Here is an 18,659-nt window from a genome sequence, read left to right as displayed (position 1 = left end):
GAATCTGATCACTATTTTCTTAGCAACAAAAACTGCAACTAACACAGGCAATTGTAGCAAATAATAAGTAATCGAGTATCGTATCCACAGGGACTGAAAAATTGAAATCACTCTAGCTATCTCCTAAACAGACTAAAACAGTAGACATGCAAACGAAAACAAAGAAAGTTTAATTAACTTATACTAAAACGCAAATAACGATAAATAAAAGCACGTAGAAAAAATCAAATATTAAAAGACAACTGATCCTAGGGTAGTAAATTCATTAATTAAATCTACGCAATAAATCTATTAATCCTATGTACCATTTTAATCCAGTTATGATGAGAGATCACTTAATTAATCAATTACTCTCGCTAGAGCAACAACGATCGTAGATTAGTAAATTATCTATCTCCGTTAGGTCTCAAGAAAATCTACTAACTCCCAATAGCTCCTAAGAATAGCTCCCTATGATCCACCTATCTCCGCTAGGTCTCAAGGTTAAAATCATATCATACATTCCTGAATCCGCTAAACAGTTATCTCCGCTAGGTCTCAAACCGAATAGCTAAACATGCAAACTATTGATCAGATAATTCACAAGAAATTAAGCACCAGGAATTATGAATCATAAACTGGAAGGCACAAAGGTATTAACAAATAAATCACATAAATTCAATCAACTATTTACAAACCCTAGAATCAGCTAAACGAAACTAGCCAAACATAATAAAATCAAACATAAACATAATTAAAAATAACACAATTGGAAAAACTGAATTATATAAAAACCGAATGAAAACGATTGTAGCGACTTGAATCTTCAATCTTGATCCAAGCCTTGAAAACTGGAAAGCTAAAATATTCTAAACCTATAAAACTGAAATATGAATGTTCGGGTGCTCGGTATCTAGATAGGTCAAAAGAGGACCTATTTATAGTTCTCAGATTTCCTTGGATCACCATGGAAGTTGCCATGCAAAGTAGAATTCTAAAGGTAATAGAATCGTGTAAAATAAGGCAACTTTCCAGCTGGATGCGCACTCTGAAAAATACTCCCAATCTTGCCGAATTCGCAGCTCTCGCCAGAGGAACGGATGATTCTCTGACCTCGCCAGAGAAATGGGTCACCAGCGGAATGGGTCGCGCCAGAAGAATACTATCGCCAGAGGAATGGAGATTTCTCTGCTCTGACTCTCACTTGGCTGCTCAGACTGTTGACTCCTCTAGTGATGACTTCGCTACTATGGAGATTGATTTCTCTGACGCCAGAGGAATGGTGATTTCTCTTATCTTTTCACTTCTCTGACTATTGAGCGCTGGGCTTTACTTCTCTGATGTTGGCGCTTCTCTGCAGAGGAATGGGTGATTCCTCTGTTCTGGCAAGTTGACTTCGCTGCTCTGGTCTTCGATTTCTCTGGCGAGTGCATCTGCTCTGGCTTTCGACTTCGCTGATCTGGGCTTTAACCAGAGGAATGGTGATTTCTCCGCCTCTGGAGACCAGAACACCTAGAAAACGCCAAATTTATCCAAAATTCTCCAAAATTGCGTTCTTCCATCTCGAAAGCCTAAATCTCATGCAAAGCATAAAATACATCATAAAACGCACCAACTTCCAGAAGATTATCTTAAAATACGCACAAACAAACCCTTAAAAATAGAGTAATTTAAGCATAAATCAACTCCCCCACACTTAGCCTTTTGCTTGTCCTCAAGCAAAATCTATATGAATCCTAGGAAGAGATTGATTTCAACAATGTTAATTTCCATCCAATCATTCACAAAGTCAATTCAAAACTTTACAATCAACACACATCTCTCGGTCATGCAAGTAACTCAAAGTTTAAGAAGCAACAAAAGAATAATGCAAGTAATTCGATCAGACCCAATTCTCCGCTAGAAGTGAATTCCCTAATGTGATCACCTTTATAATCAATATCACCAATTTTCACACTTTGTGTGCTTAGAATTTTCAACAGTTGAGCCATAATTCATGAAATAAAACCATTTGGATGTAATCTAAAGTCTTTTCATGTGGTTTTTCATGCTCATAGTTAGACTAGAGGAGCAGAGACTCAGAGCTGCCGCTTTTTAGAACAGGCCAGATGTTTCAGAGCTGGCAATTTCAGAGTTGGCAATTCGTCCAACTTTTTCATTTTTCACAGATAAGATATGATCGTAGGCCACCACATTGACAACACTCCTTCTAGCATCTACCGGACAAATCACGTTTTACTAACTTACAAAAGTGTTGCAACAAAACTCATAATTCTTTGCACAATCAAGAAACATATATTAAAAGTAAAATAAGAATAACCACCAAACAAACACAAACCCGAAATGCACATTGAAAACCATCTTCTCTTCCATAAATTCATAAAAATTAGCAAGATTCGAGACCAAAAAGTAAGCGTAGAAAGATTGATCTCACCCAGATTTTGAAAAATATGAGCAACAAAACACCCCCCCACACTTAAAGCATGCCATGTCCTCATGGCATAAAAGAAATGCGAAGAGTGTAGAGAACGTCCCTGAATATCGGCATTTGAAAGCTGAACCATCGTGAGAGGCGGCGAAATGAGGTTTGTGACCGTGGGCAGAGTGGAGAGTGGCGGCGCTGGGTAGGGCAGTGAAAAGTAGAAAAGGGGCAGCGCCAGAGGAATCATGAGTGCCAGAGGGATCATAAGCGCCAGAGGGATCATAAGCACCAGAGGAATACATGAAAATTTCCAGAAATCTGGCAGAGAAACACAAGACCCACAGCGGTAGTATGAACAAGGCGCGAAATCTCGCAACTTCCAAGCTCAACACCGCACAAAAACCCAAACAAAACAACAAAACAAAAAGAAACAAAACGAAACTGAAAGAAAGAAAAACAAAACAAAAACGGTTGGGTTACCTCCCAACAAGTGCTTAATTTAACGTCTAGAGCTCGACGATACCTCAAAAATTCATGGATCATTGAATTTGACAACTTCAAGACCACGATCCACGTTTGACTTGAAGTATGGTTTGAGACGATGACCATTGACAGTGAAGATAGTGCCATCAGCGGCAAACAACTCATACGTCCCATTCCAATTGCTCTTATGCACCACATATGGCCCTGTCCATCTTGATTGCAGCTTGCCAGAAAACAAACGTAGTTTCGAATTGTATAAAAGTACCTCATCTCCTAGCCTGATTTCCTTGGTGCGGATGCTCAAATCATGGAATTTCTTGGCCCTCTCTTTGTAGATGCGGGAACTCTCATAGGCCTCATTTCTCCATTCATCTAACTCCGTCAATAAATCACGCCTTGTATGACCAGCCTCCTTGAACTCCAGATTGATTCTCCTCGTTGCCCAATATGCCTTGTGCTCAATCTCAACAGGTAAATGACATGACTTGCCGAAGACAAGTTGATAGGGAGACATACCAATCGGAGTTTTGTAGGCAGTGCGATATGCCCAAAGAGCATCATCTAGGTGCTTCGCCCAATCCTTTTTGTTGGCCACACTTTTCTCCAAAATCTGCTTGATCTCTCGATTGGCCAACTCCGCCTGCCCATTAGCTTGAGGATGATATGGGGTCGTCACCTTGTGCTTTACTCCATATTTCGCCAAAACACTTGCTAGCAACTTGTTGTTGAAGTGCGATCCCCCATTACTAAGCAACGCTCTCGGTGCTCCGAACCGAGTCAAAATATTCTTTTTCAAGAATTTAATGACTACTTTGGAATCGTTGGTGGCAGTGGGAATCGCTTCCACCCATCTAGACACATACTCCACCGCAAGCAATATATAGGAGAAACCACATGAAGGAGGGAAAGGACCCATGAAGTCAATTCCCCACACATCAAATAGCTCCACCTCTACAATGATGTTCTGTGGCATCTCATCCCGCTTGGTAATGTTGCCCATGCGCTGGCATCGATCACAAGACTTCACGAAAGCATGGCAATCTGCAAAAATTGAAGGCCAATAGAATCCACTATGATTTACCTTCATGGCAGTGCGGTTGGCAGCAAAGTGACCTCCACTAGGTGAGCTATGGCACTCCTCAATGATCTTCAGCCATTCATGCTCCCTAACACATCGTCGAATAAAGCCATCGGCGCACCTCCGGTATAGGTAAGGATCCTCCCAATAATAAAACTTGACATCATGGAGGAACTTCTTCTTTTGATAGTACGACAACCCCTCGGGAAGAGCTCCAATAACCAAGTAATTACTATACTTTGCATACCAAGGATCCTTAAAAAGCACCGCTCAAATTTGCTCATCGGGAAAAGACTCATTGATGGCCATCTTCGGATCATCCCCCTCGATCGGATTCTCCAAATGAGACAAGTGGTCGGCTACCACATTCTCACACCCCTTTCGATCACGAATCTCCATATCAAATTCTTGAAGCAACAAGATCCATCGAATCAAGCGGGGCTTGGAGTCCTTCTTTGTGAACAAGTAGCGGATGGCGGCATGATCAGTGTAGACAATTGAATGAGTTCCAATCAAATAAGAACGGAACTTATCAAAAGCATACACCACAGCTAGCAGCTCCTTCTCCGTGGTTGTGTAATTCCTCTGAGCAGAATCCAAAGTTTTACTAGCATAATAAATTACCTTGAATAACTTATCTCTCTTTTACCCCAACACAGCTCCCACGGCCCAATCGCTAGCATCGCACATCAACTCAAACGGAGCACTCCAATCCGGCGTGATCAACACTGGCGTAGAGATCAGCGCGGCTTTCAACTTCTCAAAGGAGACGCGACATTCATCGGTGAATTCAAACTTCACATCCTTCTCTAGTAAAGCGCAAAGTGGCTTGGACAGCTTGGAGAAGTCTTTGATGAAGCGCCTATAAAATCCTGCATGCCCAAGAAAGCTCCGCACAGATTTCACAGAAGTAGGCGGCGGCAACTTTTCAATGGCCACGATCTTAGCACGATCCACCTCCAAACCTTGGGCAGAGACCCTATGCCCCAAAACAATGCCCTCACGAACCATGAAGTGGCACTTTTCCCAATTGAGCACGAGTGCCGTCTCCTCACAACGCTGCAACACTTGAGCAAGATTCTCCAAACAATTATCAAAGGAGGAGCCAAAAACAGAAAAGTCATCCATAAATACCTCCATAATATTCTCAATCAACCCATGGAAAATCGCCATCATGCAGCGTTGAAAAGTGGCAGGAGCATTGCAGAGACCAAAAGATATCCTCCTAAAGGCAAAGATGCCATAGGGACAAGTAAAAGCGGTCTTATGCTGATCCTCCGGGGCTATCATAATCTGATTGTAGCCCGAGTACCCATCCAAGAAACAGTAGTACTCATATCCTGCCAAACGGTCAAGCATCTGATCAATAAACGGCAAAGGAAAGTGATCCTTTCGTGTGGCTGCATTCAAAGCTCGGTAATCAATGCACACGCGCCATCCTGTGACCAGCCTCGTAGCTATGAGCTCATCTCTTTCATCTTATACCACAGTCATGCCTCCCTTCTTAGAGACAACTTGCGTTGGGCTCACCCACTCACTATCAGAGATGGCATAAATGATTCCTGCATCCAACCAGTTGAGCACCTCCTTTCTCACAACTTCTTGCATCACCGGATTCAAACGTCGCTGCGGCTGCACCTTAGGCTTGTATTCCTGCTCCAATAAGATACGATGCATGCAAATAGAAGGACTAATTCCTTTGATGTCGGAAATAGACCATCCTATAGCAGACTTGTATTTCCTTAAAACTCGCATCAACTTCTCCAACTCCAACGGAGATAAATAGGCAGATACAATAACAGGAAAAGTTTCATTGTCACCCAAAAATTGGTACTTCAAGTGCTCAGGAAGCGGTTTTAGCTCAATTTTGGGTGCGGCTGCTGCTCTGGATGATTCCGCTGGCCCGACTGATTCCGCTGGCCTGGATGATTCTACTGGCCTGGATGATTCTGCTGGCCTGGCTGATTCCGCTGGCGCAGGGAATTCTTTTTCTTTTTCTTTTTCCACCGACTTCCTTCCCCCATCAATAGGTTTGTGAATATCCATGTAAGGCACAGGATCGATGGGATGTCTCTCTACGGCCTCCAGCTCTGCAATATAATCTAAGATCTCATCACACACCTCGTCTAGATTGGAATAAGGGTATAATGACTGTGTGATGCACTCCTCCAAAGGATCCACCACGGCTGCAGGAAAATCCACTACAGACTCAATTGAATTGCAATCCTCGATTTGTGGCTCAACGGGCTTCTTCATCGCATCATAAATGGACAATGTCATATTTTCATCATTGACGCGGAAAGTCAGATCTCCCTCTTGCACATCTATCAACGCACAGCCCGTGGCTAGAAACGGACGTCCTAAGATCAATTGAGTATTCTTGTCCTCCGGCATGTCCAAGACTACGAAATCTGCAGGAAAAATAAACTGCTCCACCTGCACTAGGACATCCTCCACAATTCCCTTGGGATATGTTATGGAACGATCTGCCATCTGTAATACAATAGAGGTAGGCTTGATATCTCCAATCTCCAACCGGTTGAAAATAGAGAGAGGCATCAAATTGATGCTTGCCCCTAAATCACAAAGAACGCGGGAGAAGTTCTGCCCTCCAATCACACAAGCTATAGTAAAGCTGCCAGGATCCTTCTGCTTCAATGGTAGCTTCCTTTGTAGCACTGCACTGCATTCCTCGGAAAGATTAATCGTCTCATATTTCCCCAACTTCCTCTTGTTGGAGACTGCATCCTTGAGGAATTTGGCATAGCCTGGCATATCTCTCAAAGCATCAAGTAAAGGAATGTTGATGTGAAGCTTTGAAAACATCTCCATGAACTTGGCTAACTTGTGATCCATCTTCGGCTTTGCCAGGCTATTCGGGAAGGGTGCTACAGGCTTGTACTCTGGCCTGGGAAACATAGGAGTAGGAATAGGCTTCTTAACAGCAGAGGTATTCGACGATACCTTAGAAGTAGGCGGTGAATCACACACAATCGTCTCCAAATCATCCTCCTCAACAATCTCGACACCTTTTTCCTTGCCATCCCGCTGCTCTGGCTGATTCCGCTGCTCTGGCTGATTCCGCTGCTCTGGATGATTCTGATACTAAGTTCCGCTTCTCAAATCAATTGCATTACACTGATTTTTGGGATTAATTTCAGTGTTGCTAGGAAAGTGGCCCGGCTTGTGCTTTGCAGCTGCTTGGTTAGCCATGTGACCAACTTGATTCTCTAACATTTGCACGTGCTTGGAGAGTGCTGAGAATTTATTTTCTATGTTAGAAATTTTAGTTCCCACATTTGTCTCCATCCCAGTCATCTTCATGAGCATCTGCTTCATCATGTCCTCCATTGAATCTTTCTTTAGCTCATTGATGACTCCCCCACTAGAAACAGAAAATCCTGGTGGAGGTTGCACATCATTATTTGGGTTGCCATAAGAAAGATTCGGATGCGGGCGTCCTCCTGGTTGGAACTGCTGCTGATATTGCTGACCTCTGTTATACATTCCTGGCTGTCCTCGCTGGAAATTTCCATAATTTCTGCCATTCACATAATTGGCATCTTCCATGCCTGACGGGTCTATCACAGCTTGCTCATGACGTCCAACATTCAACTCTCCAATTTTTGTAGTCAGCTCTGCCAGCTGTGTAGCCATCGCTGCCTGTTGAGTAACCATTGCTTCCATAGGATCAGAACTTGACGCAGCTGCTACCTTTTTCAATTGTACTCGCTCAGATGGCCATTGGTAGCTCGTAGAAGCCATACTCTCAATAATGCTCCATTCTTCAGAACTACTTTTCTGGAGTAGAGAGCCACCTGCAGCTGTATCCATGTGCATCCTTGTATGCTCCCCGCAGGCATTGTAGAACATTATCACAAGCGTGCCTTCATCAAAACCATGGCTTGGGCACTTTCTGAGCTTCTCCTGATACCGCTCCCAAGTCTCCGCTAGCTTTTCTCCATTGTACTGTTGAAACTGCACAATGTCCATCTTCAATTTCAATGTAAGGCCAGGCGGATGAAATTTGCGTAGGAATACATGAGCTAAATCTTCCCACATGATATTATCTCCCAGCTACAGCGTATGATACCACGACTTCGCCTTATCCCGCAGTGAGAAGGGAAAAAGACGAAGACAGATAATGTCATCGGGGACACCATTCATCTTCACCGTGCTACACAGCTCCAGGAAATGCGCCAAGTGCGCATTGGGGTCTTCGATCGCTTGTCCACCATATTAGCTCTGTTGGACCATCGTGATCAATCCCGTTTTCAGCTCAAAGTTGTTAACGTTCACTCGTGGAGGCTCCTGATACACATACTACGGAATGAACGCTTCATTGATGGCTGATTGTTTCTGAGCCTCTCTCGTCTCCATTTTATCAGTCAGCTTCTTCAATTGCTCTTGCAGAGCTCGCATTTGAATTTGGATTTGCTCAGGAGTAGCCATCGTATCTGTCTCAACTTGATTGTTCTGCTTCTTAAGATTGCACAAGGTCTTGTTGATTTCAGGGTCAAACTCAAAAAGAGGATTTCCGTGAGATCTAGTGTTCATACGCAACCTACAGAAACACACCTTTTAAAAGTTAGAAAAGAAAAATAAAAACAAATAAAACCTATAGTACTATAAAGTCCTATCGAAAATATTAAAGCAACTTCTTAACAGTCCCCGGCAACGGCGCCAAAAAGTTGATCACTATTTTCTTAGCAACAAAAACTGCAACTAACACAGACAATTGTAGCAAATAATAAGTAATCGAGTATCGTATCCACATGGACTGAAAAATCGAAATCACTCTAGCTATCTCCTAAACAGACTAAAACAGTAGACAGGCAAACGAAAATAAAGAAAGTTTAATTAACTTATACTAAAACGCAAATAACGATAAATAAAAGCACGTAGGAAAAATCAAATATTAAAAGACAACTGATCATAGGGTAGTAAATTCATTAATTAAATCTACGCAATAAATCTATTAATCCTATGTACCATTTTAATCCAGTTATGATGAGAGATCACTTAATTAATCAATTACTCTCGCTAGAGCAGCAACGATCGTAGATTAGTAAATTATCTATAGGTCTCAAGAAAATCTACTAACTCCCAATAGCTCCTAAGAATAGCTCCCTATGATCCACCTATCTCCGCTAGGTCTCAAGGTTAAAATCATATCATACATTCCTGAATCCGCTAAACAGTTATCTCCGCTAGGTCTCAAACCGAATAGCTAAACATGCAAACTATTGATCAGATAATTCACAAGAAATTAAGCACCAGGAATTATGAATCATAAACTGGAAGGCACAAAGGTATTAACAAATAAATCACATAAATTCAATCAACTATTTACAAACCCTAGAATCAGCTAAACGAAACTAGCCAAACATAATAAAATCAAACATAAACATAATTAAAAATAACACAATTGGAAAAACTGAATTATATAAAAACCGAATGAAAACGATTGTAGCGACTTGAATCTTCAATCTTGATCCAAGCCTTGAAAACTGGAAAGCTAAAATATTCTAAACCTATAAAACTGAAATATGAATGTTCGGGTGCTCGGTATCTAGATAGGTCAAAAGAGGACCTATTTATAGTTCTCAGATTTCCTTGGATCACCATGGAAGTTGCCATGCAAAGTAGAATTCTAAAAGTAATAGAATCGTGTAAAATAAGGCAACTTTCCAGCTGGATGCGCACTCTGGAAAATACTCCCAATCTTGCCGAATTCGCAGCTCTCGCCAGAGGAACGGATGATTCTCTGACCTCGCCAGAGAAATGGGTCACCAGCGGAATGGGTCGCGCCAGAAGAATACTACCGCCAGAGGAATGAAGATTTCTCTGCTCTGACTCTCACTTGGCTGCTCAGACTGTTGACTCCTCTAGTGATGACTTCGCTACTATGGAGATTGATTTCTCTGACGCCAGAGGAATGGTGATTTCTCTGATCTTTTCACTTCTCTGACTATTGAGCGATGGACTTTACTTCTCTGATGCTGGCGCTTCTCTGCAGAGGAATGGGTGATTCCTCTGTTCTGGCAAGTTGACTTCGCTGCTCTGGTCTTCAATTTCTCTGGCGAGTGCATCTGCTCTGGCTTTCGACTTCGCTGATCTGGGCTTTAACCAGAGGAATGGTGATTTCTCCGCCTCGGGAGACCAGAACACCTAGAAAACGCCAAATTTATCCAAAATTCTCCAAAATTGCGTTCTTCCATCTCGAAAGCCTAAATCTCCTGCAAAGCATAAAATACACCATAAAACGCACCAACTTCCAGATACGCACAAACAAACCCTTAAAAATAGAGTAATTTAAGCATAAATCAGAATCATGGGGAGATCAAACGAGGAAAACCAAGATTGGTCATTAATTACAAAGGGATCAATGACATTCTTGAGTTTGATAGATATTTCATCCCGAGCAGAGAACACCTTATCAACTGCATCAGAAGTGCGAAGGTATTCTCAAAGTTTGATTGCAAATCAGGATTTTACCAGATTCGCATGGAAGAAGGGAGTAAGAAGTTCACAGCATTCTCAACTCCACAAGGACATTATGTCTGGAATGTCATGCCGATGGGGTTAGCCAACGCGCCTCAGATATTCCAAAGAAAGATGGATAATCTCTTCAAGGATTATTCTTCGTTTAAGTTTGTTTATATTGATGACATTCTTATTGCATCAAAGAACATTCATGAACATGTCAGGCATCTGGAGATCTTTGCGGATGTTTGTCAACAAGAAGGACTAGTGCTGTCTGAAAAGAAGGCAGTCATAGCCACCCAGAAGATGGAGTTTCTGGGGATTGAGATCGATGAATCTGGAATAATTCTACAAGGCCATATTGTGGAAAAGGTCCAGAATTTCCCGGAAAATCTCAAGGAAAAGAAGCAGCTCCAAAGCTTTCTCGGAGTTGTCAATTTTGCAGGGATGTTCATCAAAAACCTTGCAGAACACAGAAAAGTCTTCACTCCACTACTGAAGAAAAATGTTCCATTCATATGGAAGGAGGAACATCGGAAGGGTATGAAGAAGTTGAAGGAGATTTGTAAAAATCTCCCAAAACTTTCAATACCACAAGACGAGGATGACCTGGTCCTCTACACCGATGTGAGTGATTTCTGGTGGGCAGCCGTACTCACAAAAATCACCTCTTATGGAGAATAACCCTGCAGATACTGTAGCGGTCTCTTTTCTGACAGTGAAGCTGTGCGATGGCACATCAACGAGAAGGAGTTCTATGCAGTTAGAAAGGCGTTTAAAAAATGGCAGTTGTTTCTACTTGCAAAAAAATTTGTTTTGAAAGTCGATAACACTAACGTTAAGGCTTTCTTAACCAAGAAAATAGAATCTAAACCTGAAAAGGCTAGATTACTTAGGTGGCAAGTTGAATGCCAATATTATGAATTTGATATTGTCATTTTGAAATCTGATGATAATGTTCTTGCAGATTTCTTAACAAGGGATGGAGCCAACTGAGGTTGACGCCATCATGCTAAACCAGAAGCAGCTCCTGGAAAACCTGGAGATGCTACAACAAGAATGGCAAGAGTGCGTACTCCATGCCAAACAAGCGGGAAGGATACAATCGGATGATGAATCCAAAGTGTCTAACCGTATACGAGAATGTCTCAAGAAGATGATAAATCTTAATGAGGCAACCCACAAGCCGCTCCTGCGCGGGATCATGGCTCCTATGATCGAAGCAGGCATTTCCGTACCGGCCGGATTACCGGTAGCAGGGGATTCAAATACCCCTAGCACAAGTTCTGAGGCTAAGGTGTCAAAACCGGATCCTCGAGAAAAAGATGTTGCTAAGGCTTCACCGCCTGAAACAACATGTCAACCCTCCACCTCTGGGGTAAAAGAGGGAGAGATCAATCTTAGGCCATTGACCGGCAAATCTAAGATTGATACTAACACTATTGAAATATCTCCTGTTTGGCAGATGTACCAGTCCAGATGGGAGAAACTCAATACCAGAAAGGGAATTAATCCGGGATATAGCCGGGTTGATGTTGGAGGAAAATATCCTCGTATCTGGATGACCACCGGAGCCAATCCTCGGGAGGTCAAGGAGTGGTATGAATTTGGGGCAGTAGCCTCAGTTTATACGATAGCGCCAGCATTCAGCGAAATCAAGGGTCTACCAAGGTGGATCCAAGAAAACGTCTATGATGCTTGGGCAAACAATTCATCCCTTAACAGGGGAGATGTTTTGGAATTGTACTTCATCAGTGCAGCACCAGAACCCGTAGGAAAGGGCAATCACGAAGCTTTCCATTTCATTAAGCTTCGGAGACCCGATACGGAGGCCTTAAACCGAGTTAAGGCACCAGATCATCAAATCTCCATCGTCACTACCTTTACGGAGGATCAAATCTCCACAAGACGTGCATGGGGACTATGGGTCTGTCTCACGGAGATGGACAAAGTAAAGTACAGATTCAAGTTCTCTCATAATTCGGGACTTGGATCGTTCTTGTTAAACACTATGACAGGAACAACCACGAGCTTCGCGGAGAAGGCCTTTGAAAGAAAAAAGGCAGACTCTGTGGTGTAACAAGATAGCGGGAAGCAAAGAGACCCATCACAAGTTCTGCAACATGGCTCATCTAGGCCATTGGGTGGATCATATCTGCGCGGAGTGCCCCATGCAGAAGGAACCGGAGTTCGGGAAAGGCTTCTTTCCAAAGCCTAACAAAAAGAAGTTCCGGTCCGACGAGTATGAGGAGCACAAGACTCCACGTGGATGAGCACCTCGGGCACCAAAAAAGTAAAAGGCCCGACAAAGAAAAGGGAGTCATGTGACTCAGGACAAGAGGACCACCCACTGAAGGAAAAACGACGAAAGTGGGTGGATAATAATGCGGACCAACTACCCACTGACCGAAGTGGGTAATTCTACAGGAGTTCCACTCATCAAAAGAAGACAAAGGATGGTGGAAAAGTTGCAGGCCCCTCACAACATTATTAGCTGAATAATGAAGTATGAGACCAGGAAAGAACCACTCACCGAAAGCAGGAGACAAGGCTGAGTGGAAGAAAAAAACAGCTGGACCTCACCAACCATTATCACAAAAGGATAAAGGAAGGTTCAACTCCATGTGAAGGCACTAACTAGTGTCGGCAATTATGGCCGACAAAAGAAGGTAGCCGTCACCATCCAAGTTAGTTGGCCACGAAGAAGGAATCCAAGGCCAACTACCAAGCAATTGTAGAGGGGATCAAACCTCTATATAAACGCAAGCTCTGGAGAGGAAGAGATCATCGAGAAATTGACAACTCTCTCACACAACTCACTCTCTCTAGAAAATTATCTTTGAATTTTTTAAATTTTGTTTTTCAAAGTTTTTCAATTCTAGTTTAGTTTCCTTTTTATTTTATGTATACAAGAATTAGCTACTAATGAGTAGCTAAACAAGTTTGTCTCCTCCCTAATGGATAATTTTATGAAAATAAAATAAGTATTTTATAATTCCTCTATAAACGCTTTTGTTTTCCCTCAACTTTCCGGGTTAGTAAAATTTTTTCCTACATTTATCAACATAGTATTAGACGTCGAAACACAGTGAAGGAGGAAGGTTGCAACCATCTCTTGCGAGTGCGTGGTTGGACGAAGCCTGGAGGGCAGAAGGTCCGTAAAACGCAACGAGAACTGACTCCCGAAGGTGACCATTCGGCGAAAGGTATAAAGTTGATTTATGTTTTAAATTATTTCGAATTGTTACGGAAGCATATTGGGCCTGATAAAGTCTTAACAGACTATTTCCAATAAAGAACGAGGAATTGTATTAATAATGAACTATAGAGAATCATTTGTTTAAAGGTTGAAGTGCATATTGCTCGACACACTCGACATGCTCGACACTTGTTTGGTGAGCAATGCACCAGAATGTGCATAAGGGCAGAATTGTCTTAAATGGGTAGATTTTATATGTTTGGTAAATGGTGGGTACATTTTTATTTTTGTCTTTGAGAATGGGTATTCTCCATTTTGCCTCATATATAAACCTCATTTAAGTAAAAAAAGAATATAGTTTTTTGAAATTTTGTGACCATCTTGGTGGGGCCTACACTACTCTAAAGTCACGATGGACCAAAAATGCACCTTATCTCGAATATATCCTACCCACCCATCCATCACCATTTCAACCACCAATTAAATATCTCTTCAATTAAAATAAAAAATAAAAAATTGTAAAAGTCGATCGACATGGCAGCGGAGGCGGCGATCTCATCGGCGGTGGAGCTGCTCGGCAATCTGCTGATCCAGAAGGTGAAATCCCTTCGAGGCGTGGAGGGAAATATCCAGTCGCTGAAAGAAGAGCTGGAGTGGATGCAATCTTTTCTCAAAGAGGCAAACAAAAGGCAAGCTGGAGACGAAGGGGTGCGTAATTGGATAAAGAAGATCAGAGAAGTTGCTCAAGACGCGGAAGATACAATCGAAATCTTCCTCGTCAATGTCGAGAATGCCAAGAATCGAGGTCTTCTCGAAAGATGCACTACCTTCCCAAAGCGAATGTACCACCTCGACAGAATCGGGCATGAGATTGAGTCGATCCGCGCTAGGCTTGACGCGATTGACAAAAGCCGCGAGAGGTACGGAATTAAAGATTTTTCAGAGTCCGCGGCGGCGGAGCCGGCGGCGCGGAGGTTGCAAGTTGAATCGCGGCGGCGGCTTTCTCCTCTGCAAAAAGACGAGCACCTGGTGGGCATTGAAGATGATGTGGAGAAGCTGCTGCGAGAATCGATTCTCGATGAGGAGAAGAAAGGGCTCTCGGTTGCGGTTGTAGAGGGCATGGGTGGGATCGGTAAATCAACGCTTGCTCGAGAAATATATAATCACCGCCAAGTCGTTGCTGGTCGATTCGAGTGCTGTGGTTGGGTTGTGGTTTCGAGTGAATTTACGCCTCGAGAAACTATCAAGCAACTGATCTTGGAGCTGCCGGATTCTGACAAGCGTAAGCTGCGTGAAGTGGAGGAGACGACCGGAGACGAGCTGTACCTTCTGCGAAAGCTTCAGGAAATGCTTCATCAACAGCTGCAGGGAAAAACTTATTTCATAGTTTTAGACGATGTGTGGGAGAAGGAACATTGGGAATATTTGAGGACTGCTTTCCCTAATGAACAAGGTATGTTTATGCATGCCTAATTATTGTCACTAATGTTCTTTGATTTATGAAAAGTAGTTGCATGTCGTACAATGATTATTGTTTGCTAGAAATTTTAGGAAAGAGATGATATCTCATTCTAGCTTTTTCCATATAGCAAAAGAAAATTATAGTAACGTAGATAAAAATATGGAAATAGTAGTCATTTTGGACTATTATGCCCTTACACACTTACACGAATTTGATTACACACAAATTCAATGTAACAATGTTACATTGTTACACGAATTCATGTAACAGTGAATTTTGGTTATACACAAAATTCGTATAAATGTGCTAGTATGTAAGGGCATGATAGTAGCAAAACGGCTATTATTTCTATATTTTTATATATATGGCTATAATTCCTATTACTATATGTTTTTGGCCTGAATAGGGTGTTGCCTCAATAGGGAATGCTGGAATTGTTGTGTTCTTTTTTCTTTTCTTTTTTTTGAATTAGTTATTAAATTGACAGATAAAACAAGTAGATTATTGCTTACAACTCGCAACAACGTTATTGGAAAGTACTGTCAATATGTGCATAAGATGAATGTTTTAGATTCCGAGAAGAGTTGGGAATTGCTATTGAAGAAGGCATTTATTGGCAGTGTTGATGGAAATTGTACAGAAGAATTGGAGAGCATAGGCAGACAAATACTCGAAAAATGTCACGGTCTACCATTAGCCATCAGGGCGGTAGGGGGCTTGCTTGTGGAAACACAAACTCATAGTGGATGGAAAGAAGTTCTTAACCAAATGAACTCTTATTTGGGAAGAGCTGAAAGCAGTGTATCAACAATTTTGGAGTTGAGTTATCACAATTTGTCTCCGCAACTGAAATCATGCTTCTTGTGCCTAGCCTTCTTCAAGGAAGACGCTACTATCCCGGCAAAAAGACTGATAAATATATGGGTTGGACAAGGCTTGATCCAACAGGAAGGAAGCAGAACAATTGACGAGATAGGAAGAGGCTATTTAAATGAGCTGATTAATCGAAGCATGGTTCAAGTTGAAGATGTAATAATCGATAACCACGTAGAAAATTGTCGCCTTCATGATCTGCTTCGTGAGATATGCTTAAGAAGAGCAAAAGAGGAAATATGTTTGGAGATTGTAAAGTGGGAGGAACGGATTTCATCAGAATCCTCGTATAAACCTCGCCATCGCGTTGTCTATGGCAAAAATCTTGAGACTTCATCACGGGATCATAATAAGTATCTTCGCTCTCTTTTCCTACTTAATGTCAATGGTGATAGTAATGTTTATATGTCTACTCCATCTCATTACTGGAAGAGCTTTCAGCTCCTTAAGATGCTCGACCTTGACGGCTTTGCATTTCAAAGACTGCCTCGCTCTATTCGATTATTGACTGGATTGAAGTGCTTGAGAATACATAAATCTCACAATATATTTCGTGATGTACTCGGCTCCCGTGCTGGTTGGATAACCTTAAAAACCTCGAGATTCTTTGCGTGGAGAATCAGTTTGTAAAATTCCCTGACGTTGCACTGGAAATGGAAAAACTGCGTCACTTTCACGTACATAGTGTTTATGGAGGAGCAATGAAAACAGAGAACTGGAAAAGTATTGAGAGTTTGAAACTGATCAGACTTGAGGATTGGCTTGAATGCAGCTCGAAACTAACGGCTAGTTGTCATGTTCGCGAATTGGGCATACATATGATTGGAACAGAAGGAAACAATGAGTTTAGCAGATCGTTGGAGAAGATGGTGAATCTTGTGGAACTACACCTAGAATTCAATCCTTCAACGTTGATGAACTCAAAATTTATTCCCCATCTCAGTAGTCTCACGAAGCTTAAACTGGATGGTGGGATGCTGAAATGTTGTGATGCGAGTGAGTTCCCTCCGAATCTTTCTCACCTCACATTGGAGTATGCAAAGCTAATTGAAGATCCGATGCCGGAGTTGGGGAAGTTACCGAAGCTGCAGTACCTCAAGTTATCTAGACGGCGTATTTCTAATGAAGAATGGAGGATGAAAGTATTGTGTGATGGGTTCCCCTGTCTCGAAGCTCTCTCCCTCCAAAACTTGTATCAACTGAGAGGTATCGACGTGGAAGAGGGTGTCATGCCGCGCCTCAAACAACTCCGGATCCATAAATGCCCCAATTTGGAGATTGAGAATCTACCGGAATACATCAAATTTACTGTCAGGATAACCTAGCTACTCGTACTTAGATTCAGTTCTAGAGAGCACTCACTACAAAAAAAAGTTCCATTAGTGACATGAGGTTTGGTAGCTATTATGTGTGTCACAAAAATTAGTGACATTTGATGATATAACTAATCACTAATAGTTACACTTTCAAACGCCACTAATTTTTATGACACGAATATTAGCTACCAAGCCTTATGTCACTAATAGGAACTTTTTTTGTAGTGACTGAGAATGACATCTTTTGTGCAAGATGAGAATAATGAATAAATCAATAAAATTCATGAATAAACCATTGTACGACGTGAATTTTTGTATTCATTAATGCGGTGAAATCCATGAATAAGAAAATGTTGTAAAGTCCACGAATACAACTATTTGTGTATTGCATTGATTTATTCCTGGATTTTATTGATTTATTCGTTATTTTTATTTCTCACGATGGATAATCATTCTCAGTGGATGCCAACCCTAGTGCTAGAATCTGTAACTTTTGACATATCTAAATTGTATAATAGTACAAGGACAACCAATTTATGGCTCTAACACATGAATGAAGAGTGGAAGAGTGCTAGGAAAGATATATAATCTCCAAATATCTACTGATTGCAAGTATATATAGTTGAGTTGAAGAAATATTTTGTAAATTTATCTGAATTACCAATTACTTCTAAACTATGTATTCATGAGCGTCAAGCAAGTTACCAGTAAATTCTACCTTGAAACTAGGGTTAATTGCCGATAAATTATCGAACTTTCATCAAATTCTGATTTTGCATACAAACATTAAAGTATGCATGGCACGATAATTAATGAACTATTTAGTATTTCATTTGATTTCCTACCAAACTTACTGTTGACATGACTAGCCGAATCGGGAGATTTGGGATCTGTCCGAACACAACTTATTAACTTAATAAGTCAATCTTACTTTATTTTTTTGTTATTCCGGTGGTTGGTTAAGAACCTTCAGCAAACAAGTGTTACATTTTAGTTTTTACCAAACTTTTCAACGTAAAATTGTGACGCCCGGTAACGAAATACAGAGTGATCGCCGGTGCAAAGGGGCACGGACAAGGAGCGGCTCCGATTAAGACTTCCAAGCGAAAGGGCGCAGGGATGAACCGAAACACACCCGAACGAGAGGGATTCCGAGAATATGCAGGTATGAGACTGCATATTCGAGGAGAGCTTAAATGATTTGATAGGTGGTACTCATATCAACAACATGCATCTTCTTTTCTGGTGCCCATGTGGAAGAAACTTAAAGGTTAAGCATGCTTGGCTTGGAGCAATCCCTGATAAAGGACTTGTGTTGGTCTGTGGGGATAGTCGTCAACTCTGGAGCCGGGCTGTTACAA

At 41.7% G+C, this 18,659-nt stretch overlaps 1 protein-coding gene across 3 annotated transcripts; it reads left to right on the top strand.

Annotated features, from left to right (window-relative positions):
• Positions 1 to 14,017: 14,017 nt before the first annotated feature.
• Positions 14,018 to 17,501, top strand: LOC131017488 (putative disease resistance protein At1g50180). 3 transcript variants are annotated; one of them, XM_057946234.1, is made up of 2 exons: positions 14,018 to 15,100; positions 15,582 to 17,501. In XM_057946234.1, the coding sequence occupies exons 1-2, from the start codon at positions 14,182 to 14,184 to the stop codon at positions 16,610 to 16,612; spliced, it is 1,950 nt and encodes a 649-aa protein (XP_057802217.1). In that variant the 5' UTR covers positions 14,018 to 14,181; the 3' UTR covers positions 16,613 to 17,501. The 3 variants fall into 3 exon arrangements, with proteins under 3 accessions (XP_057802217.1, XP_057802218.1, XP_057802219.1); XM_057946235.1 differs by having other exon boundaries at positions 14,019 to 15,100; positions 15,597 to 17,500; XM_057946236.1 differs by having other exon boundaries at positions 14,024 to 15,100; positions 15,730 to 17,501.
• The last annotated feature ends 1,158 nt before the right edge of the window (positions 17,502 to 18,659 follow it).

The sequence above is a fragment of the Salvia miltiorrhiza genome, chromosome 3 (genome assembly GCF_028751815.1).
Source record: "Salvia miltiorrhiza cultivar Shanhuang (shh) chromosome 3, IMPLAD_Smil_shh, whole genome shotgun sequence".
NCBI lineage: Eukaryota > Viridiplantae > Streptophyta > Magnoliopsida > Lamiales > Lamiaceae > Salvia > Salvia miltiorrhiza.
This window is presented reverse-complemented; position numbering and strand designations above follow the sequence as displayed.